At 38.3% G+C, this 24,646-nt stretch overlaps 3 protein-coding genes across 7 annotated transcripts; 1 reads left to right on the plus strand and 2 right to left on the minus strand.

The window, feature by feature from the left end:
* Positions 1–34: 34 nt before the first annotated feature.
* Positions 35–9,452, minus strand: LOC139815502 (uncharacterized). 5 transcript variants are annotated; one of them, XM_071782463.1, is made up of 7 exons: positions 8,950–9,451; positions 7,009–8,731; positions 6,729–6,755; positions 2,226–2,347; positions 1,869–2,111; positions 1,551–1,781; positions 35–1,082 (listed from the first exon to the last, which is right to left on the minus strand). In XM_071782463.1, the coding sequence occupies exons 2-7, from the start codon at positions 8,544–8,546 to the stop codon at positions 985–987; spliced, it is 2,259 nt and encodes a 752-aa protein (XP_071638564.1). In that variant the 5' UTR covers positions 8,547–8,731; positions 8,950–9,451; the 3' UTR covers positions 35–984. The 5 variants fall into 5 exon arrangements, with proteins under 5 accessions (XP_071638564.1, XP_071638568.1, XP_071638563.1 ...); XM_071782467.1 differs by having other exon boundaries at positions 7,009–8,380; positions 8,950–9,446; XM_071782462.1 differs by having other exon boundaries at positions 7,009–9,451.
* Positions 9,453–18,217: 8,765 nt separating this feature from the next.
* Positions 18,218–22,880, plus strand: Cnt2 (Concentrative nucleoside transporter 2). Its single transcript, XM_071780677.1, has 12 exons — positions 18,218–18,788; positions 18,944–19,000; positions 19,319–19,487; positions 19,594–19,765; positions 19,836–20,001; positions 20,546–20,740; positions 20,907–21,068; positions 21,173–21,266; positions 21,354–21,513; positions 21,629–21,794; positions 21,877–22,216; positions 22,309–22,880. Exons 1-12 carry the CDS (start codon positions 18,759–18,761, stop codon positions 22,404–22,406), a joined length of 1,809 nt encoding a protein of 602 aa, XP_071636778.1. The 5' UTR covers positions 18,218–18,758; the 3' UTR covers positions 22,407–22,880.
* On the minus strand, positions 22,595–24,646 carry LOC139814427 (ceramide-1-phosphate transfer protein). Its single transcript, XM_071780678.1, has 4 exons — positions 24,054–24,646; positions 23,465–23,673; positions 23,216–23,391; positions 22,595–23,152 (listed from the first exon to the last, which is right to left on the minus strand). Exons 1-4 carry the CDS (start codon positions 24,179–24,181, stop codon positions 23,030–23,032), a joined length of 636 nt encoding a protein of 211 aa, XP_071636779.1. The 5' UTR covers positions 24,182–24,646; the 3' UTR covers positions 22,595–23,029.

A 24,646-nucleotide genomic window follows, 5' to 3' on the forward strand; every position in this document is an offset into this window, starting at 1 on the left:
TTTGGGTAGAGTAAATGTGTTATATACATATATGTATGTCTTACTACAAATGAATTTATTTATCTGCAACATGACATGGAAATATACATTATATACACCGCAGAAGGCATTAAACATTACGCTTCTTTTGTCACATACGTTGTAAGTATCATAAGAAGTCGTTGCAATTTCAAAGACAAGAAAGACTTTCTTAGAAATCTGCAACGTTTTCGCAGAGAAACTCTCCGCGAATTCGTCTAACTAAAGATTCGGAGAAAAGATCTCTTAATCAATCTAACTATATTTAATATAAATAGATATATGAACCTAAATTTTTACATTTGGCTATATCAGTCATGAGCATGTTGACACGTTGGCGAATGCATAAGTCATCGATACGCTATTTTACATTTAATTATATATACATTATAATACGATGCTTAAACGAGATAGTTTACTTTATATATCTTACTGTATATATCTATATATCTTATACTGTATTTAAATAATTCTTCTTTAAGTTAATAGTAAACAGTCTATATAAAGAACTCTTAGAAAACCATATCAATTTTTTACAATTAGATTATTATTGTGTATTTAAAGCCGAACCTTTTTTTCGAATAAATTTCGAATAAATTTTGGAAAAGATAAGCAATCATTGAAAAATTGCATTTGCTATAAAAGCAAAGCTGTTTAAAACAGATATTTCACTTGGTAATTCTATCTCTGCATTTATATATTTATTAGTCTATTCTTCAATCATTAGATTTGATATGGAATTTCTTAATTCCTAAAATTTAAAATCCAGTACTTAGGATTCATTCTTATATCGTACTTCTGGGTAGATAGATTCTCTATACGACTCTGAGTTTATACAATAAAAGTGCACGTTTCTTTACGTGTTAATGGCAAATATTTCTAAATAAAGATAATAACAATATTTTAAGTCAATTTTTCTTATTTCGCAATAAATTCTTTTGCTTTGTGGTCAGGTAAATCTTGCCATCAATGCCTACTACAATTTATATACATGACTTTTTTGTCATTTACGATACGAATATAACGAGGACAGGCTCGGACGAAAAGTGCAGGTGTGCGCTCGGCTGTAGAGGAAGAAAAGAAAATTTTAAGGCAATCCAAAATTATCGCAGTCTAAAAATGGATTAATTGAAAAACATGCATATATCCATAATTTATAAAAAAATATGAATTTTTGCTCTTTAAGAACTTATTTTCCATTTTCCTTCATTAAATTACTAGGACACTAATAATTATTAATTAAATTATTAAGTCATAAACAATTTAAATACATTTTCAGCAGATGTCTACTCAAAATACATTTCAAATAATTAAAAAATTTCCATTTACTGATTCAAATCGATATCGATGATTAATTTAAGCTGTGCATAAATACTTTGAATTTCAATTTCCGTGCAAAACACATTATATTATTAATACAGTTTTGTTTCAAGTGTTACTACACGCGTTATTTAGTCTCACACAAAAATGTGAGAGCCAAGGCTGAATCCAAATCTCAAACGGGAGTTAGTATTGTTAGATCACACACTCACATGCCTTCTTATCCAAATCGTGGTCTCCGCAGGTCGGTTGTTGGATGTATTGAGCCGGTTTTAGCGGCCGACCGTCCTGGTCCTCTATTTCAATCACCAAACCGTGATTGTTACCATGTTGATTTCGCGGAGATGGTCGCCAGGCTCTCAGGCCATGCCTGACATCCAGCGCCAGGGGAGTATCATTGCCCGTCAGAGACGTCACGATGGAATCCATTAGCCGTTTCTTTGCTACAGAAATTGCAATTCTCAAAAGTCTCGGAATATTCACGCCGCGTATCAGTAAGTTAGTAACCTGATGAACGATAAAATACTCACATCGATGCTTCCTCAGCGCTTTGGTATAGTAGTAAACGGATATCCTGATCTTCTCATCTTCATCCTCGTCGAAAGGGTTCGAAAGTCGGAAGTCGGAAGTCGTGACATTTTCTTGCGGTAACTTAGAAATTCGCAATCTCGCAGCGACAATGTAATCGCGGGCAGTAAAATTCAATTGAAAGTACATGTTCATCGAAAATGGATCCATCCATGCCTCAGGATCCGCGTTTCGAGGTATCTGACCTATATAACGAATTGCGCATTTCGTTTAATAAACAATATCCTCAAAGACTCTATCACTGTATCTTCTTTCTTTTAATAACATCACAGAAATAAACGAATTATTAAATTACTTACAAGCAGGCGGAAACATGGTAAGTTTCTCGCGTTGAACCTGATTGGTGTCGGTGCTAAGGTTCCATCTCCCAGTAACCATAAGAATTTGTATCTTAATATTGTCGATCACCTTTTGGCTCAGACTGCACAGACGGATCAAAGCTTATTAAGCTACGCGAAATGCCTAAATGAAATTGTACGATATCGTGCCAAGCCTTTGAACATTTAATGAGCAATGATATGATAGCACACCAATTTCAAAGCTTCAGCGTATTATTAGAATAGTGTTAATCTTGCACGAGATATTGCTTTAAAAAAAGAAATGTAAGCGTTTAAGCCAAAATATTTAAAAATTTCAGAAGATTGTTCTCCTCCATAAAGCGATAAAATATAAATTGAGTGTCAAGCTATTTTTTGAAAGAGACAAAATAATTTGCTCAACTTGGAAAAACCCAAGACCCAAATATTTAAAAACATTTAAACATGCAGAGACATTTAAAAGACGCTCTAAAAATGTTCTAAATATTATCGAAATGTTTTTGGACATATTTTTTGGAGTTTTCTAAGAATTCTGAGTTTATAGAATCTTAGAAGATCTAGATTTCGCAATCTAGAAAATATCGTTTTACTTCATGAACCTAGTGCGGTGGCGCGTTTGCCGGCTGGAGAATTTTCACCTCCAGGTTCCCGGCGGACTCTTCCGGGTGCCGACACGGGCCAATGGACGATGGTCAGTGACCTACAGAGGCACGGTATGGCTCGAAGGCATTTATTACACGTTGCAGACAGCGGCTAGACAGTCGGCGGATACACCGGCACCCCAATCACCTCGACTTTCCGTCTGGTCTCAGCGGAACTTTAATTTCTTAAGGCCGCATCTCGAATCTTAAGTTCATTCCCAAGACGTCTCGGCCAGACTCATTTGCATCGCCCTGCCTCGGCCTACAGAGACTTTTTCTTCGGCACTGAACGTCGGTTGTTCGCGTTCGCGTGACTAGAATTTCACTCTTTTTCCTGACGCGACGTATATAACGATGTGACCCGTCTCATCCGTCGCCTCTATTCGATGCTATTGTAGTTTTTAGATTTCGTGTTTACAATATAATGAAATTGCGATCTTATGATTTTCGTCGATGCTGGGACAAAAACTTGTTTATTTGCGCGCCAGGTCCTCACGGCCTCCGAGACTTTCATCACAAGCAGACTGATGTCGTGTTTCGAAAGATGACGGCGCGACGTTGGTCGATCAGCCGAGACGCCGCAGGATTGCATAATAAATTTTTGAGTCATTAAGCAACGACTGATGGAATAGGAAAAAAGAACGACGAATGGGGCGAAAGGAGAAGAAGGATAAGCGTCATTTCTCTACGTCATCGACAAGGTGTCCGAGACGCTTACTCGGGAGGTTTCAGTGCAGCTTCCACGTCAACGACCTCATTGGTTATTTGAATACCAGGAAACTGTATTTCCCGGAATAACAGAAAAGAGAAGAAAAGAAGAAGATACGTAGAAAGTAAGAGAGAAAAAGTAGTGGAAGAAAGTAAAAAAAAAAAGCTAAAGAAAGCGAATCTAACAAACTCAAACAACAGGAGAGAAAACAAATATAAAACTTTTCTTTATAATTCTTGAAATTTTATACAGATCTGTCTTTACTTCTCCCTATCTCTAAAAAGAAAAGATAAATGAGCTATCCTGAAGATTCGAATGCCGCCTTTGAAGAACTCAAAAATGATAACTAAAAGGCAAAATCTGTTATTTATCCTAGTCTTATGGGGTTATCTAGAAAATAGACCCTGTTTTTCTTGTGAGATAGCAGAGAAGTTACGGCGCTCTTCTCCGAAATCTCGGCTCGGCTGTGGCAGTGGCTGCAGCCGAGCCCTCGCGTTCGATTCTAGGCATGTTCGTTAATCTAGCTGCGGCCAAGTCACGCGTTTCGCGCCGACTCGTTGCGTACGTGCCACGTCTGTCCGCCGTCTGGGAAAGGGAAGGACCTGGAGAGTCTGGAGGCCGTTGCATCATGAGAACCGGCGCGGCGCGCCGGTGCACGGTGGATTCTCCTCGCGCGCCTCGTGGGCCGGGTGTCGCGATAATGAAATTCACTGGAGCATAGCCGGGAATCGCCGTGTCGGCGTATTTGGCTCTATTTGAAGATTAGATAAGGAAAATGAGGAAAAAGGAGAAAGAGAAAGAGAAAAGGAAAGAGAGAGAGAGAAAGAAGGAGAGCTTTGATGAAAATTTGAATGTCTTGATCTGGGACATTAATTACAGCTTAAAAGAAAAAAGAAAAAAAAATACGATTAGAGAGAGGGGAAAAAAAGAAAACGGTGAGGAAGAATAGCAAAGAACGGTTTCTCGCGATAGGCCGACGATGCGTAACCGGCGCGGCGGCCTGATTGGGCCGTCCGTAAAAATGCACATTGCACCGTCTGGCGGTGCGACGGCGGCGGCGGAATGCAGGGTGAGAGGTAGAGAGAAGAGAATGGAGGACCGAGGGGATCACCGGCGAAAACTTCCTCCTCTCTCTCCGTCGCGCGCACCGTCGCTCCGTCTCCGTCGACATAGGAAGAGAGACGCATAGACAAGGTCAACGCATTAAATTGAAATGTGTTACGTAACCTCGTAAGAGAGTTCTAACTGCAGCCCGACTAGACACCCGGCGATTACGGGGGTGCTCAACTCGATGTCTCGGATGTCTCGGACTCAAATTGTGCGAGCGACATTCGTCACGCGCTTCTCGCTTCTCGCTCCTATTGTGTCCCGCCGCGAAAGAGTTCCTTCCGTCCAGACGTGACATCCTTTCTCCCTCTTTCTATCTCTATCACCGTTTGAATCGAGCACTCTCGACATTTTTATCGCGCCGAATTAGCGATCACTTATATGAAATAATTAAAACTAAAAGGACCGCTATTTAAAAAAAATGCATGCAGGTTGAATAAATTGAAGATAGACTTTGACGTCTATTGAAATTTCGCAGTCGAGATTAATTTACTCTCCTTTAGGAGAGTTGCAAACTTGCAGAATAAATTGAAATAAAGTGGATGAATTAGAAATGAAGACGCTATGTAAAAGCTTCGAGGATAATAGCTGGCGGATCCTCGCTGCAACCGCGCGCACGACCGTGCGAGCGATGCACGAATGCAACGGCAACCGGCAACAGCACGCGCTCGGAGGACTCTCGAGACGGGCTACGCCAGTGCCGGCACGAATGCATTTACGCGTCTAGACTTAATAAAATAAAAGAAACGCCCGCGCACACACCCGCACGAGTGGGGCTGCGAGCAGTCGTGGGGAAACGGGAGAGGACGATTTAAAAACACAGCTAGAGACCGCAGCGGAATTTCCACTGCGTATCCTTCCTGGCTGAGAACACTATCCTAAACCTGTCCCTCGCGCAAACTTTATTGCGCCTTCAAACCTATCTCTTTATGAGAAACAATTTTATTTTCCCTATACGAAAACCGTAATATATATTATATTTAATTGACGCATTAATCATCGACACATTCATCAATTCGATTTTACGATGCTGTAACACCCACAGGTATTTCTAGAGATTTAATCTCTTCAGAGATTGAAATTAAGATGAACATTTTCTCTATACTTATTTTGTGCCCTGATGATACGATAGAATACATAACAAGAAATTATTTATTGACGTGCGAGGATCACAAACGCGGAATTTCCCTGCTCCACTGAGCTTTTCTTTGCTCTCCTCGACGCGATACTTTTATCGGTTCATCGAGATATTTTTACGTGACGAGGGCAACGTTTCGCTGAGAACGCCGATGCCGACCGTCGTCGACCGACGTCGGCGGATTTGCCTCTTGTGTATTACGCATCGAATCCTCTAATTTCCAAGATGCTTGCGCATACTACGCACGTAAAATGAATACGCCACTTGAAAAACTCGTGATTACTCGGCATCATGCAACGAGTTTACGTCAACTTCTGGAAAATTTATTTATCGCATACGTCAAATCATAATCTTGCTCAAGATTAAAAAATTGCAAAAAAGTAATACTATGATATGTTTGCTGCAATGTAAAAATATGCGTGGCGTTATATATAACGAAGAACTCTAAAGGGGATTAAAGAGATATTATTGCGAAGCTTTTAAACTTTACCAATAACACATAATGCAAGACTTTTGCAATCTCTTCTTGATATTTTATCAATCTTTCGGAATACATAGTAAAAATTTATATACATGTGGAAAAAAATTACGTAAATTAGTATTTGTTGATATATCATATTGTTCGCAAAATATGTATTCGCGAGGAAGAGAAAGAGAGAGAGAGAGAAAGCAAAATATCTGGAAAATTATGCAATTACAACTCCACATCAGTCTCGCTATAAGAGCATTCGCGATATAATACGTTTCATGCAATTCATGCAAAACACGAAAATAGAAGTAATGCGCAAGCTAAGCGATTGTTAAAAGTGCACTTAAAAATAAAATGGTCAAAAAAAGTCACGGCACACCGAATGCCTTACCGAATAATAAAGGCCTCCAGAGAGGCTTACCTGGCGAAGCTTGAAGTTACGTTTTCTCTAAAAGATACAAGAAGCACATATTGTAAATACTAGATATGCGTTTGCTAAGCGGAGCAGGTGATAAACAACATTTAATAAAATTATGATTCAATTATGATTCAGTGCGAGGAGAAATGTAAGTTTAAATAAAACGAAATCAGGGTGACATATAGATGCTTTTCTACCGAGATATTCATCATTGAGAGTAATGTTAAGCCACTTTCACCTTTTCCCATACTATATGCAAAAGTATTCTTTTATTTCAACTTACCCCAAACGATGAGCGCGCGCTAGTTGTTGATAGAGAGTCAGATTGGTCTGTGATGCGTTCTCAATGGAGCCATTGGCATTGGCTGTGAAAAGCTTTGTCGGATCTAAAGCATCATTCTGGTATTCCACAGTATCGTTTTCGTTTCCCTCTGGAAAGATATCAAGATTTTGCTCCTCGTCGTCTGATGTCTCATCAGTGTTGTCGTAACCCAATGAGTCCGCAAAAGCCGGTATCACCCTATAAACGTCGTCTCCAACCCATTCTAGCCCCTCGTACTCGCTGATTTTTCTGTTGGTCGTATTATCTGCATCTTTGACAGACAATTTATCGTCGTTCGCTGAATCGGCAAAATCTGTTATGTTGGAAGTCGCATTTGATGTAACATTTGTAATAATAGCGCTCGTGGTAATAGGTTCCGGAAACTCCGTCGTGCTGAAGGAAGGTTGATTCTTCGGGTGATCTGACCTGACGTCTTCAAAATTCCTCAGCTGGTATACTATGGGAAGTGGAGTGTGCCCAGTAGCCGCAGAAGAAGCAGACGAAGAAGAAGAAGAAGAAGAAGTAGACAATGACGAAGCGTGAAAGGAGTTTGCAACATTCCTCGCAGTCGTGTGTCTCAAGGACAAAGGAATGCGATGTTTCAGACCTTTCGACAAAACAAGGGCGTCTCTGTCTATAAATTTCGATTTTTCATCAGACCCGAAACTGGAATCGAACTCGGAATCGTCGTAGGGGATCTTGAAGATCACGTGGGGCTCCATGGCTCGGTCGAAGTCTTGATGAATGTTTTGCGACGGGTTCTGCTCTTCGGAGTTTCTTGACTCGGTTTCATAATCAAAATTCGCAGGTTCGGACCACGATTGCTGCAGCTCAAGCTTGGAAGCCAAGTTTTCGTAATCGATTACCGCTTGGCGATTATACGCGTCAAAGTCAAAGTCCTTGTCGTAAGAGGCTTTCCCTTTGTATCGGTTCTTCTTCCTTTCATTCCTCGCCATATCTACGTCGGGGTCATTGCGAGAAGATGACTCCAATTCCATAGAATTATAATTCCAATGCTTTGCTTTGTCTCTATATAGATTCTCATTGTTGTATTTTTTTTCATTAGATTCCTCTATTTTTCTCAATTCTTCATCCTTTCGCTTATCAAGTTCTCGCTCGCGAATCGCCAGCACTTCTTCCGGCGTGTAATTCAAGCTCTTCAACAAGAGCATCTCTGCCGTGCCGAGATCACCTGTGATTATCTTCAGGATTGCCTTCTCCAACATTTTCTCTAATCTCCGAGCACTGAAGGGAATTGATCCTTTGCTATCTAAGACCTCGGAATATTCTTCATTTTTCTTCGATGATTCTGATTGTACAGTATCTGTGGTTTCTTCATTTCCAAAGTTGGATTTTTGTTCAACAAAATTTACGTGACTATTTTCTTTTCTATGTTCTGGATAATATTCATGATGATGATGATGATGGTGATGACGATGAGACCGCGCATTGGCCGTGATGGATATTAATAAAAAAAGCACGCAGAATTTAATGCTCATTGTCGCAGGTAATAAAAATGTGTCTCAAATTGACCGAGAACTTTAATGCACTCGAATGATATTTGGTTACAAGGACGATTGAAGCACTCGTGTTCCAAAAATTGGGTAATCTTGTAAGAAATAAAATAGCTTGGAATGCTCGATTTTGTCTCCAAGAATAATTTTAAACCTGAGTGGATGACTCACTGAAAAAAATAAATATCAAGCCCTGAAAATCTCATAAAACGTGCTTGACGGCTGCAGCTTACAAGTAATCTCCAAATTTCCGGAAGAAAATAATAGCTTTTGCTTTTAAGAGAATTTTTCGTCGAGATCTTCTCGCTGTTAAATTCTCAAAGTCCATTGACAAACCATTCGATATTGTGCTATGTTAGTCTCTATTTGCGATCTGTATCTCGCTCACCTCGCAAAATCACGGAAGAAGATGACAGCAAGAAGCGTGATTAAGAAAGTATCTTAATCGCGTGTCTTCTGGTTCTCTGAAGTTTCGTCGAAATTTCTTCGAGGCGATGTGGGTCTTGGAGACGTCACCGTCTCCTCGGAGCGGGTGGCTCTGTGCGATTCCGTCACCTAGCTACCTGACGCTTCTTCAAAGAGAACTCCGTAGCACGTTCAACACATGAAGAGGAAGGCACCGTTTCGTACGGAGGCGCGTTAGCAAAATGGACCGTGATTGGTCTGCCGGCAGTCGCGGACTAAGTTCTAATCGCACGAGGAAGGCGCGAGGTGCGTAAGTAGGAAGGATTCGTAGTATGCGTGTGCACGCTCTGAGCAGTAAGTCTCAACTGAGCCGTGCTGGCCAGCTCACAGACATAATTCTGTCTACTCACTAATTCCGAGACAACCACGAAGCCGCGAGAGGAGACGCGCCGGTGTGTTACTACGATGACTCCTTTTTTCTTCCCTCTCCTCCCCCTCTATCCCTCTCTTTCTTTCTCCCTCTCAATCTCTCTCTCTCTCTTTCTCTCTCTCTCTCTCCCCCTCTCTCCCTCTCTGTCTTTCTCTCCACCACCGTTGCCTCTCACGTCGGCTCCACTCTTTCTCCTCCACTCGTTCAAACCCGGGTAACCCCTTTTCGTCGCGCACCGAAATCCCGCGGAGAACAGCCTTTTCTCTCCTGGCGACGTTTTACCTCTTTCTTCTTCTGCCCCTTCTTCGCCACCGTTTCCTCTTCTTTTTCGTACACTTTTTTATATTCTTCCTCGGCGCGAATCTACCTCCCGTTGATTATTATCAGAAATCGTGCCGAATCGAATTGGTTCCTTGACCAAATTTCTGATTGTCCTGATCTTCTTTTCCTCCGTCACTTATCTGTGATATCTGTACCGGTCATTTCAAATTTCGCAAATCGTCTCGCGGATCGTCGGCTTCGTGTCTCAATCATGCAAATACTCACGTAGCACTCAGAAATCTGTATATACTGACATGTATATACAATGTAGATGTGGCTTTGTGGCGCAGGTGAATATTGTCAAATTTTTTCCTTCTTTCACCGCGACCGCAAATGATGCTCTACGCGCGCGCCGGGCTTTCGCTACCAAAAAATCGATCTCGATCTCCTACCGTGCGATAACTCGATCGAATCGTGGCCTCTTTTTAGCCAGGGCACCGTCGTTCTTTCATATATTTCGATTAGCGCAAAGGCAACGAAAAGAGAAAGAGTTTCTCTCTCCTCTTTGTCTGTTTCCACGAAGTCTCGGTTGTTCAGCAAGATAGAGTTCGCCTGATTGAACGGCTTCAGGGAACGTGCGACGAAATGCGAGGGAACTGACGGAAAAAAAGGAGTAGCAGGTATAACGATGTACGACGGGAGCACACGAGGCTTACACGAAAGAAATGTACAAGGAGGCACGTCGTATTCGGATGGTTGTTTCAGGGGCAGCCACGTACAACTTTATAGGGTGCCTCCCTCTCCGCTGTCTAGACGAATCGAAAGATATGATCTTTGAATCATAATGTATCGCTTTTAATAAATGCAGCCTCCGCGTGCGTGCGTGAAAATACGATGCGTGGCAACGCACGCCGACGGCAGAAGTCTAAAAAAGAAAAAAGAGAGAATAAAAAGAGAAAGAAACGGCGGCCGTGACATATTCAATTTACTTCCACGTGCGAAAATCTCCATGGAAATTTGCAAGCTTCGATTGTCCTTAATTACTACAATGACTCGAAATTTTAATCAGAAATCTTTAATAAAGAATTAGACTAAGATGTAAGTAAATTCAATAAATTCAGATTTGTCATGAAAGAAGAAGAAACTATATTTATATATTTTCAAATCGACTGCAGAATTATCTTTGATATATTGTAAAGTAAAAATAATGTAATTTGTAATTTATTTTTACGAAGAGATCAATTATCATATTCGAGGATGGAAAGTCTGGATACGTGCGTAGAGTTCTCGCTCCTACCCCCCAAAAAAGTCGCAAGCAAATTGTTGCGACAATTATGTTAGATATTCAACGTACATCATTATTTTTATCTGATGTAAACTATCGCTATAATACGATATTTTGAAAAATGTAACCTAATGCATATTCTTCAAATTTATTCACCGTGATAAACGTACGAGAAAAAAAATAGAACGGTTGCTATAAACAAATCGATGAATCGAGACCGAGACGTAGCCACTTATTCACCCCTGTTCAAACCAGGCTGGTTGACGTAGAAGCACGTGGGTCGAAAGAAGTGCAACGGTGTTTCAGATACACACATGTACCCACACACGTTTTTCATACCTTATACTTAATCTCGCACACTTTATACATTTAAATTGCGTATGAATGAGTGCGTGTGACGTCTGCAAATCGAATATGTATTTTCTAAATACATTTATAAACTTCACTGAAATCTATTTTATAAATCGCTTCTTTTCGTTCGCTTAAATCGTAACTGTCAAAGAATTCAAACAAATGTTTCGAAGAACTATTCTCGTCGAAGGATATGATCGATTAACAATCCTATTTCATTTATTTTAATTAAAAAAAATACAATATTTTACTTTGTCTCAGTCTTAGTCTCTCGGCTACTTTCTGTAACTGGAACTAGAACTAGAAACCGCGAATCAGTGGTCAAAATTAACCGACGTTAGTGAAACTAGCTATTTCTAGCTCTAGTCTCAAGTGGGAATAGTGAATCGGTAAAGCCACCGTTATTTCTCGCTTCTGTCCCCCTTAGAAAGAGACAAAGGATGAGTTAAGCTAAGGTTAAAGTTACGCGACGTTGGTGAAACCGGCCCTCAGACTCGGAAGACACGTCGGGCACATAAAGTACCCACGTGCGATCACGCGCGGGCGTGCAGACACGCGGGCTTAACTGCGTACGACATGTACGTCGGAGGGTTATAGGGTGAGCGAAGGAGAGACACACGATGCAATTTGATCTCGCGTGCGAGAGAATGGCGCGGTGGCGGCGGCGATGCAACGGCTGCCTGACGTCACCACCGAATTCTCCGTCGCGGATCGGACATGCGGACAGACAATCTGGCGTCTAGACGTACCAAAATAAATAATGCGCCGGACCTCGCCTCGCCAAGTCAAATTGTTGTTTCGCACACTCGTAATACTCGTCGTTTGTCGTCCTTATCGGTAGCATGTCCCACCGCCTCCTGTTGGCTCATGGGGGATGCTACGAAGAACCATCTGAATGAGAGTCCCTCCGCTTCGCTCGACTCATCAAGCGACGCGTCGATCAGACTGCGGAGCCACAGTAAAGAAATCTTTCTGTTATATCGTTGAAAACTATTCGTGATCTGACCGTGATTAATTGACGAATGATAAAAAATTTCGACTACTTGAACCGGATCGTCCGGATCGTTTGAATGCCACTTAATTCGATCATCAAGTATCTATCAACACCGATGTGTTCCTTTATTAAAAAAAAAAAGATTGAAAATAAATATGCAACAGGTTTTTCGCAATCATAATGGGACTTGAGCATAACAACCGGCATAATATGTCCGACAGTGTTTCTTGGAATTGTTTTCATAGCCCGGAGGGAGGATAACATGTAAGGAGGATAACACGCGTTGGCTGTTCGATGGCGACGCAGTCGATGCAGACAACATCGGGGAGAGAGCAACATATCAGAGCAGAAAAACCCGCGGGTAAACATCGGGCTTCTGGTCTCTCGGAGAACATGGTCTCACCTGGCGTTGAGTTGAGTCGCGGCGCGGTGCATCCGAGATACGCCTTCCCTAATGACAGAGTCTTCTTTCCTCTGGGCCTTCTCTTTCTGCTTCTCCCCCGAGAGGCACGAGGGACGTTCGAGTGAGAATTTAAGACGCTCTGCCCACGCGCGCCAAATTATTCCGCCTTATGCCCGTTTCCTCCGATCAGAATTGTAAAATGTAAAAAAAAAAAAGAATTCCACCGACACTGTCCGGCCGATCTGACCAGCGCGGCTCGGCGCGGCGCGGCGTGGCGCGAGGACTCGCGAGACGGCTGTGGCGATGGTAACGGGGAAGGAGGAAGATGCAGAAACAGAACAAAAAAGAAATGGAAATCGTGCAATTTGCATGGTCTCTCCGGCCAACACTCGGCCCTCGATGTCTTCGCCTGCGAGAGAACGGAGGCAGACAGCAATCAAGATAAAGTCTCTCTTCTCGGGATCCGTCAGGGGATACTACGTTCTCGGTCCGCCTTCCCGATTCTCCGATCGCTTCGTGGAATCGGGATTTGAATTTCGGAGTGGATTGCGCAATCCGCGCGTCGGCACCCACGCGTGGGCGCGCAACGCAATCGTTTTCAGACCAGACGGTCATTTTAAAACCTGCCTATCGGGAACACGCAAATCGCCGGAGGACTGAGGAGAGATCTCCCTGTTTTCCCCCTCTTTATCCCTAGCTCACTATTGCCTCTCGACTCTTCAATATTTCACGCTTGTTTCGTAGCGCAGACGTACACTTTAAGACCGAAATGCGAGACGCATTTTTATAAACTTTCTAAGCTAAGCGTAAACCCCTTTCTGCATATGTGCACATTTTAAAACGGAAAGTTCAAAAGTCATATATATGTATAATATGTATATCTCATAATCCTTAAATTTTAAATAATTAAAAATGAAATATTTCTTGCAAATTATATGAGAACAGAAAAAGAGAGAGAAACGCGCATATATAAATCATAAATTGCTAAATTTAACAACACTATTATAAATATTACAATTAAATTTAGATCTGTATCTCTTTTGCAAAAAATAGATTCCTAATTGATAAAATAAATTGATAAAAATAAGTGCAGAGATCCGAGTATCTCAAATAAAGTTTCCATTTTTAAATGAAAAATATAACAATGAAATTAAGAGAAGGACGAATGTCGGAAGTGATGTAGGAGAATTACAAGGTGGAACACGAGCTGTATAGCCGCCGAAGGGTGTCGCGTGCTGCGACAGACGATGATGGATGAATCGGCATTCCAACGAAACGAGAGTAAAGAAGGAACACGAGAACACGAGGAAGGAAGCGTACGCGCAGTTACGTATGCGTTCCGTCTGGTTAAATCGCATAATGACGAGATGCTTAATCACGAATTATGCCACGTACGCGACAAACGATTTCGTCGTCGCGCATCGCGATTATATAACTCCAACTTATAACATTTCGACCAGTGCCACGATCTTCTTTTATATAACGTAATAAATTCCACAATATCCTATTACTTTATTACATTAGAAAGTAGAAAAGTTATATTGCTTTATAACAAACGGAATCAAATAAAAAATAAAAACTGTAAGACATACCGCACATGAAGCTGTTGAAGCTGACAATGTAAAAATCATCTGTTTGTAAGTCTTGTTATTAGTTCAGATTTTATAGGCTCGAATGACAAGACAAAGTTGTGTACGCATTTCTGTTCTAATGAAATGGTGAATGGTTGAATTCGATGCTCTTGTTTTCGAGCCAAGGGAGGCGATAAGAAATGACGGGACGTCGATGTTGATGACGCGAAAAAGTCGTTCCAAGGGGACGTTTGAAATGGGCGAAGACGGCGGGGAGTATAGAGTAATGAAGGAGAAGGATGATGGAATTTTGCCGGAATACTTGATTTTCCTGTGCTCTACTCGTGTGTCCAGTATCAGGCAAATCAGCAGGTACTATTTCCGCGCGCGAGGCAGTGAGTCCGCATTTCCGCGCGTCTCGGATTCGTCTCGGAGAATCGTGACATTATTCGACATTGATACGATGGCTTATCAAATCATCCACGGTGATTTCAACAATTAATATCGTAAAACGCATAGTAGCTCGTCAGTCGCCACGAATGTACGAGTTATACGGTTTTCAAATTTGCTTATTTATGTTGCTTTTGGCACGATGCCAGAAATCTAAAACTGGCTCGCCTAGCTACGCTACTACGTGCGCATAGAAAATAGAATAATTTTCGCATGGAGTTATCAAGGCCGCGCAGTAAGGCAGACGTAAATAGAAAAAGATCTATTGCCTAAATATATAGTCTGGACTTATGGTGATCAGATGGAGCAATGTAAATATATGCTGTGTAACGCAATAAATAGATCGGAGTTTTAATATATAGTTAGTTTGTAATCAAGTAAAATTTACTATAAATTTTAATAGAAATTTTATTATTTTAATCGTTTCCTGTAATTATGTAAGATAACAAAATGTTGAGATTTCTTTCCTCTCAAAAACCTTTGTTCTCTTCTTCGAGTAGCAGCAGACTATACCGTTTGTAAATACCACGAAGTCTAAAACATTCGGCAGACTAAACACATTATTACGTCACATGACAGTGTCGAAAAGGGAGCCCAAGCAGAATATAATCCACTAGTGAAAGTAGACCTTACGTCGGCGAGAATTATTTCTGTTTATATCGTAAAAATTACGCTGATCTAATCAAAACATTTACGTGACAATTTATAAAACTCCGCTGTTTATGATATACAGAGTGCATAAATCGAAAACAATTGAGAAGGTAGCGCGGCTTTAAAAAAATGATTTTTACAGAACAGCACTCTTCTTACAACTTACTAATAGTCTCGCCCGAGAAATGGAATTAAGTAACTCGACTTTATCAAACGGAAGGGAGAACGCTTACAGCGAGGAAGAACTCGATCCGTCGTGCATCGCTTCAAACAAAAATTCGAACATGATTCTCGGCAAAATAATGTTCTCTCGTCGCGTCGTCTCGACGAGATAAGCTCATCTTCCCGATTTTTTTGTTCCCCGCCAGCAGCCAGACAGTTTAGCCTTGAGAGCCTCCGATTACTCGGACTTCCTGCTCCGTGATTTACGGGACAATCTATAGCTCTGTATAGATTTAAGATAATAAACATGTAGGGTATCACACACGAAAAATAGATCATGCAAATAATATTTTAACGTTAAACTCTTCAACTAATTTAGGATTAGTTACTTGATTGTATTATCGAATATATACCGCAAAATATACCATATCACTCACTGCATATTTTTAAATAACAAATGCATACGATTTTCCAAAATTAGATCGTTACAAATACTATGAACGCAATGCAATTATATGTACTATATAAAATATATATTCTCTTGTATCTCGAATTTCCATGTCCTCCGTATCTATATAATTAAAAATAATTATACTTTATTTTCCTAATTAATTATAGGTTTGATTTTTTTAACATATTGCACCCCGAGAAGAATACTGTCACAAATCAAAACATTTCAATTTTGAATTAAGCCCATAAAAAATATGCCCAAGATGTTACTTATATCCTGTAATAAGTGTTACAGGTCTATATGCGAAATCCGCTGCATGAAGCAGAGAAGTGTCGTTATTCTTTTAAACTGGTTATGTTGCGGTTTCCTGGATATATAGTGTCATAAGTGAATTGGCAAGTGAATTACAGCATACCTCTTCAAGAAACAGTATAAGTTTTATTATAACAAAATATCATAATCGTAATTGTGTTAGTTATCTCACAATTAAAAAAAAATTGAATTAAATTTGTTTTTTTTTTTCTCTTCTGAAAACTGTGAATTTTTGAATTGTGCACAACTCAAGATAACTCTATATCTGGATATAAATAACAATTGTGATACATTTAACATTATCGTTAAATGTATCCAATAATGGCCTCGCATTGGCTTTCTCAATATCGTCAAAACGTAAGTAATTTTCTGCCCGTTAAAACGATATTTTTTTATCGTCTGGGGAACAAAAACGTTTCTTGCAATTATGTCACGGTCATTATATTACGCAATCATACATAATGTCTATTTCAAAACATTTTTTCCTTTGTTACGCTCACGGACCGTGCGCGATGTATAGCTTTGTCTTCCGGTTTAGTTCTCCAGTTTCCACGTCTCGTCCAATTCATCGGCAATACCGATCAACTGCACGCCCATACATCTGAGTCGTGGCGACGCAGGAATTTTTATGTACCTGTTTAGGTTGCATTTCACGCGTCGGACCTCGCAGCGATCCGTTAAGACACGTTGTGTGATGGTGGCACGTGTATGCATGCGAGAATGACAGGAAGCAAAATGCATTTCGATCCTATTTTCTATTCGTTTCTTGATATCAATCTAACAAATCGCTCTTTGTCATTTGTTTCTCATTAACGATGAGATAAATTTAAAAAGAACCTGTAGGCCTATTCTGTAACTCTTAACGACAGTTTTGTTATCGTTATATTTACGTTGCACAGATATTGTATATGATAAAAAAGCTGTACGACAATATAAAGATAACGAAACTGTCATTGAGAATTACAGAATAAGCTTACTGGTTCCATTAATAAATTGTGTGATAGGTGTAGATAGAGGAAATGTATTCAAATGTCATTTCCATCAAAATATTTCAAGTGTTAATTTAAAAGATAATGTTGCCACCGTATCATTGCATGAAGTAAACAGAATTATTATATCACGCCAGTAAGTGGCCGAAAATTTTAAGGATATTACGTAAGAATGATGTAAGAAATTACATAAATGATACATACAAATGGTATACATTGTGTAAACGTTTCCTAACGCGTTTTCCAAGACATGTAAAAAAGAATATTTCCAATAAACTAGAGGTATATCTATAAAATACATATATTTTAAGATATATAATACAATACAGCAAGCGATGAAATTTATAATTACAATTATATGTAAGAAAAGTCTTGTAGTATATGTATACATATATATATTTTTTTTTACAAACAAGCATTCTTCTATCTTCGTGTATCGTAAATAACACAATGCTCATTGATGTTCAAAATCAAATAATGTTGACTTTTTTATTGGCCGAAAAAAATTTGATATAAAATTTGAAATAAAGCTCTTTAATAAAATATATCTAATTAACTGTGACAAGTTTGCAATCCTCAGATATATATATTTTGCCAAATGTGTGAATTATTTCAAAAAATTTATATTTTATATAAATCGGAAAAAAATGAATATAATAAGTATATTGTAGATAATAATAAAATAGAGTTGAAGGTTTAAAAAGCTTGTTTCAAGATAATCACTCACAAGAATTCATAAGTGAAAGGAAATGTGATGAATCTGAGACGTTCTATACCTCAGCAAAATCCATCATAGTTTCACGATTGCAAAAGAGGATTCACATTATCTTTTTTCATTCAAAATGTCACAGTAAGAAGGGAGTATCCCCACTCGTATTCCTCGTACCTCGTTGTGCCTTGCACAACGGCTATATCTTGTCACCGATTTTCAGTAGTTCTTCGGGCGTCTTATCATGTTGCACGTAGTTAAAAAGCAATATCTAACGTTTTTACAGTGTACATGTTTTTTATTTGCCATCGAAGAATTTTCTTCATGCAATGCAGTTCAAGTATTTATCGCAAAACATCAATACGTCAACGGAAGCAGATAATCTGATTAATTGATATTGAAATTGTGATAAAATTATTATCAAAAGTTTTATCAGTTTACAAGTTAGAAAAGCGATTTAACAAGGATCAATTTGAAAAAATTTTCAGATAATTAATCAAGCTATATTACTTTGTGTTATTTAATACATGAAAATTACAATAGTGTGTGCCGATTACCTACATTCAAACTACGGTCAAGGTTTTGCAACGTCCTGTTATCAACGTTATCTATTGGTGCGACTTCAATGAGATTACAAAGTATACGAGAATTATGATTCCCTCGCATGTCGCGAAACACATTCTTTCATTTTGTGTCAGTATAGCGAAAAGAGCATTGAAAAGAAACTACATGTATACACATATTTTAATAAAGTGTGGTGAAAAGCAAGTGATATGTCTGGAAGAGTAAACCTGGCATTTGAAGTAATTTCTCTTTTACTATCAATAATTTTTACCAAATAATTCATAAAACGTATAATCAGTAAGATTTCCTAAATATTCAAGAATATATTTTTTATTGTTCATATTCAAGAATTTTTTACTGTCAAGAATATATTTGTTATACTTTCGATCAATAGGACAATCGATTAGATATATTAGAAGATGGTCGCCGGGAAAGTGAACCTATGCATCAGGTAAGCATATTTTCATTTTATCATCATAGCGGAAAAAAACTTGCTCGAATAAGTGCTCAATCACCCAACTATAGTTTCTAACGTATTGCTGCGCGTAAATAATTAAAGATAATTTACATGGACAAAACGCAGAATATATAATTTGCTACAGTTAAATAAGTAATACTACTAATGTAACGTTATTTATATATTCACTTCAACTAGAAATTAAAATAATCAGGACGTAGAAACTTTACATTACTGCCGTTCAAAATTTTGCATAGTAAATATAAGAATAATCCAAAGCAATATTAGCATATAGTTATGTTATTTTCACAGAATACTAATTCTTATCGTAAAGCAAAAAAGCCTTTGGCGACTACCAGCAATGCGATCAATGCTTATCTTTCAAAACATCGAAGGGTTTTTAAGACTTTTGGTGTAACAATTTTAAACCTTCTTGTCATAGCCTATGTAATCTATGCTGGTATATATTGGAAAAATAATCGTGAGTATTAATTTGTTTCAGCAAAATTTAATTTTGATTAATTAATTGATAAAATATTAGTTAAATTTACATAGCGAATTGACATGACGATACGTTTTCCTTTTAGAAAAAGATTGCGATTTTCAATGGTGTAAAGGCTATGGTTTACTACTCATACTTGCAGGACTAACTTATCTTGGCTTATTTTATTTTTTGATTGTAAAACGATATTTTTGGAAGTACATCTTACAATGCTGTCAGCCAGCAACGAATTCCTTGGAGCGCTTGCGAAATACCAAGTAAGAAATTATTATTATTTGATCCGATAATATATAGAAATTATTTTTATACTGACATGAACATTTTTAGATATGGGACGCGCATCGGAATGACGACTCTTTATTTAATTATACTAATAGCCATCATTACTTTTCTTATCATCGATACCGCAGGATCAAGATACAGGCTAACTAGTATTCTCTGTGTCATCGTCATGTTAGGATTAGGTTGGATGTTCTCCAAACATCCGGGACAGGCAAGTAGATTGTATCTTGAAGCTTAAGTCATGTAGTTATATAAATCTCCGACTCCGATCATATCTATCAATTATTACATTGATAGAAAATGGATTTCTTCTCGCTATTGCTTGAAGCAAATCTACGAGAGAATAATTGATTCGTGGATTTTATATTTTACTGTAATAATTATTCCCATCTGTCGCATCGGCTCGAACGCGTTCCAATTATGATGACACATACATGAGTGGTGTCGGAGAAAATTGCTGAAGGCATGTGGATAGACGCGTCGCCAATTCCGCTGGAATTAACCCACTTCATTAAATCGTCTAATGTACTTAATGCACGCAGATCTCTTGTTTATAAATTTTGTGTGTGTAGTATACGTCATATTCATATAATTCAGTATTCTATTCTTCAGCAAGGTATTCTACTTTTCAGAAGAGAAAAGAAAAAAATCAAAATACAAATATAAAATAACTTAAATCTTTTTAATAAAATGTAAAATAGTTCCTTTTATTTTTTTGTGGCTTCTAATTATTTTAATAATTTTGTTAAATGTAGATCGATTGGAGACCTGTCATTTGGGGCTTGATTTTACAATTTATATTTGGACTTATTATGCTTCGATGGCCTGTTGGTCATAGCATTTTCGACTGTGTATCTGGCAAAGTGGTCACTTTCTTGGATTATGCTAAAGCTGGCGCCAACTTTGTATTCTCAAAGGAAATAGTTGGCAACGGAGTCTTCGCTTTTGCCGTTAGTTAATTTGCATTATTGCGTGTATTTAGAAATATAAAATAATTAATTTTATTATTAGGAAATTTTTTCATTGCTTCATTTATCTTTATAATTGCTTTTGTTTAATTTTTAATTTTGTATTGTTGCAAACTATTACTACTATTAGTATAAATTGGTCCATTAGGTACTGCCTGTGATTTTTTTCTTCAGCTTCGTGGTACAAATTATGTGCTATCTCGGTATAATGCAATGGATTATCGTGAAATTAGGATGGATTTTGCAAAGCATAATGGGTACAACGCTGTGTGAGTCATTATCTGCCGTTGCTAATCCTTTCATTGGGATGGTAATATTATTACATTGTTTAAATAATTTAAAAATAAGTCGTTTGTATTCTCACATAATATTTTTAATTCCAGTTTAAAGCTGCTAACTTATTTTGTCTTTTAGTCCGAATCCCCCCTTCTGATTAAACAATATATCAATCAATTGACTTCTTCAGAACTACATGCTATATTGAGCTCAGGATTTTCTACGGTTTCTGGTTTGTCACACACGTTTCATAAGTATAAGTCACTGATAGCATTTTAAATTTCAATTTATAATTGTATTTGCCCACCCGTGTTTGCAGGTACGGTATTGGCCGCTTATATAGAATTTGGTGCTAAACCGGTCCATTTAATAACCGCTTCCATAATGTCTGCACCGACTTCTTTAGCCTATTCCAAGCTATTTTATCCAGAAACTGAGCAAAGTCTCACGAAATCCGAAAATATAAAACTTGAAAAGTCGTAAGTGCTTTATAAATCACTTATTATTTATCGATCATCATCCAATCATTAGTCATACAATTAATATAATGGCTGTTATTAAAACTTTTACAATTACAATTACTTTTACAATTAGATCGGACACTGGTATTTTGGATGCCGCAACGAACGGTGCATTAGCAGCACTCCCAATCGTTTTGGGCATAATCGCAAATATCGTAGCTTTTGTATCCTTCGTTGCATTTTTAAATGGAATTCTCTCTTGGTTCGGTGGTCTGGTTGGTTTAGAATTAAGTCTCGAGGTAAAATAATTTTTCGACGCTGCTTTTTCCAGCTTCTAAAAATATATTCTTTTGGGCAGATTTAATAATTGTAGTTTTGCAGATCATATTGGCGAAAGTTTTTATGCCACTAAGTTGGTTGATGGGCGTTCCTTGGGAACATTGCGAAGTTGTGGGGACGTTGATAGGTTTGAAGACAGTGGTCAATGAATTAGTCGCATACCAAAGGATGGGCGAATTCAAGGAGCAGGGCCTATTATACGGAAGATCGGAAGCAATAGCCACATTCGCGATCTGCGGTTTTGCGAATCCAGGATCAATTGGCATTCAGGTCGGAGTTTTTTCGTCTTTGGCGCCAGAAAAGAAAGAGCAAGTAACGAATGTCGTTGTGCGAGCCTTTGTTGCTGGTAGCGCCGTCTGTTTTCTCACAGCTAGTGTCGCCGGTAAAGTTGAAATCCCGATTTGATTTTATGACTACCGCTTCCCTTAAGTTGCATCGAATATTACATTATCAAATTTTATTTTATTATTTCAGGTATGTTAATCGATGACGCTTCATTATCTTCCGCAAACATTACAACGACAATACCAAATGTCACTTTAACGACACTAACTTCGTTAGATATAATTTGAAAAGGTACATATATACATTAAAATTAGGAAGCTGCATCACAATGATATATACATAATCGCATTAAGATTCATATTTTGATCTCATCTTTAAAATCTTTCACTTTGAGAAGAAATAGCAGTACGCAAAGAATTGCTTTTGCGAAGTAATTGTAAGCAATTAATATTGCAGATACTAACGATAGTAAAAGGAGAGATAAATAAATTTTATTACATTCTTTTTATCAATAATAAGTTTTTATACAACATCGAAATATAGTTTATAAATAGCACACACACAAGATCGAGTCTGACCGGAAACGATGCTTAAACCTAGTAAAATAAATTTCGAGCGCAATAACACATCCTAAGTTAAATTGACAAGGTCACATTACATAAGTGATATACTTATTGTACGCTTGTGCCATTATTTGTACGTTGTCAGTATAATAATTGTACATATATCGATTATAAAGCAATACATATTCCCAAAAATAAGCATACTTATTTATTCAAAATTAACTATACAATTGATAATATCGTAATGCAGTAATATCACAATATCTCGAATATGCGGAATGCCACGTGCCGTGCTTCAAAAACTCAAAAGTATCAGATAAAATATTGTTTTTATTTGCTGTGATCGCTTACGGTAGAGTATGCAATTGGTAAGTTTTATAAATGCTGTCAGTGCGGTTGAACACGTCGGCAGTCACCTCCAACATTTTGGGCAAAACGTCTATGTTCCGCTGAACATTTTCACCGCAAACCTGAGAGTGCAAGTGAAATAAATCATTCAAAAAATTACTCGTAAGATAAGTTAACCTGGTTACCTTTTTGAATAACGCCTCTCTAGTAGGCATAGTGTACATCGCAACTATTGCAGCTTTTCTGATCACCCATGAATGATGCTTGGCCAGTGTTTTGTTATATGCGTCTTGACAACAACAAACTGTTTTATCAATGTCTGTGAGATCATTCAGTTGTTGTAAAAATTCTCTAATAAAATCTAGAAAACCAAACAACATAAGACAGGCTGCAAATTTCTAAATAGTATCAAGGGATAACGATGTAATAGGTACCTAAACCTCTATGTAGTCGCAATAAAGTACGTGAGCCATTGACAAAATCGGCTTTCTCTAAAAGTTTGTTTTCTCTCTCATATTCAATCATAGATTTAATAGTCGTATAGTTCTGAGTGTTTTTATTTATCAAGTCAGTCAAGACGTCTATCTTTTGCTTCAGATCAGAAGAGACAAAGCTGAAGACACTGCCCATCAGCTGAAAAAATCTGTGTGTGCACGTAGCATGTTACGAAACACAAATCTTATATAGATGTAATCTCAAATCTGATATAGACTAATAAAAGATAACAATTATTCTGCTGAGTTAACAAGGCAAACAGAAGATAAAGACAATATATGTAATTCATATATTAAGATAACACATAATGTAACAAATATTTTTAATGCAGTAATGTAAATAATTACTTAGTATAACGCGGTTATTTGCTTTTAATTATTTATTTCACTTTGACATGTCGCAAAGATGTCGTAGATTAGCTATCAAATGTCAACCGTAATAAGTCAAAAACCCCAATCATTTGAAATCCATACATGATATAGTAAGGTTATGTTAGATAATGAAACACAAATCAGCGATTTAACTTACTTGTATAGTTCATTGTAGGCCTCTAAGTATGCTTTTAGATCGACATCATCATTTTCCACGAGAGCTTGATCAAAATGATCGTGTACCGTTCGTAAATCGAAGAAACTTAAATCCGGCCCCTCCGCCATTATAGAGTTACTGTATTCAACCCAACAAACACTAAAATCGAATCTGCTTTTGCGCCACGTTACGATTAAGTAGTTACGTTATCTCCTTGAATCCGTTAAATTGTTGAAATCAGACATGACCGTCTGCTTATCAGATTAACAGATGGTGCATGACGTATTCAACATTGTGACGGCGTCATTTTAAGATAGATGACAGTTTATTCTCGCACTTATCATTTGAGCATTTACGTTCATAATTCGAAGCTATTCCGTACAACCAGAGAAACCTGAGCCATCTACCAGCCGCCATCCACCGGTCTGCGTTTAATCCACCGGCCATCCACCGAACACGAACCATTAGCACGGACGCGAACCATGTACAGTCACCGAGCCAAACGACGTAGTTGAGTCGCGCTTTCTCAGAAGACGCATCGGAAAATGCGTTCTCAGTAAGAACAAAGGGATGGCCTCTCTCAGGTTTCTCTC

This window comes from Temnothorax longispinosus, chromosome 6 (assembly GCF_030848805.1).
Source record: "Temnothorax longispinosus isolate EJ_2023e chromosome 6, Tlon_JGU_v1, whole genome shotgun sequence".
NCBI lineage: Eukaryota > Metazoa > Arthropoda > Insecta > Hymenoptera > Formicidae > Temnothorax > Temnothorax longispinosus.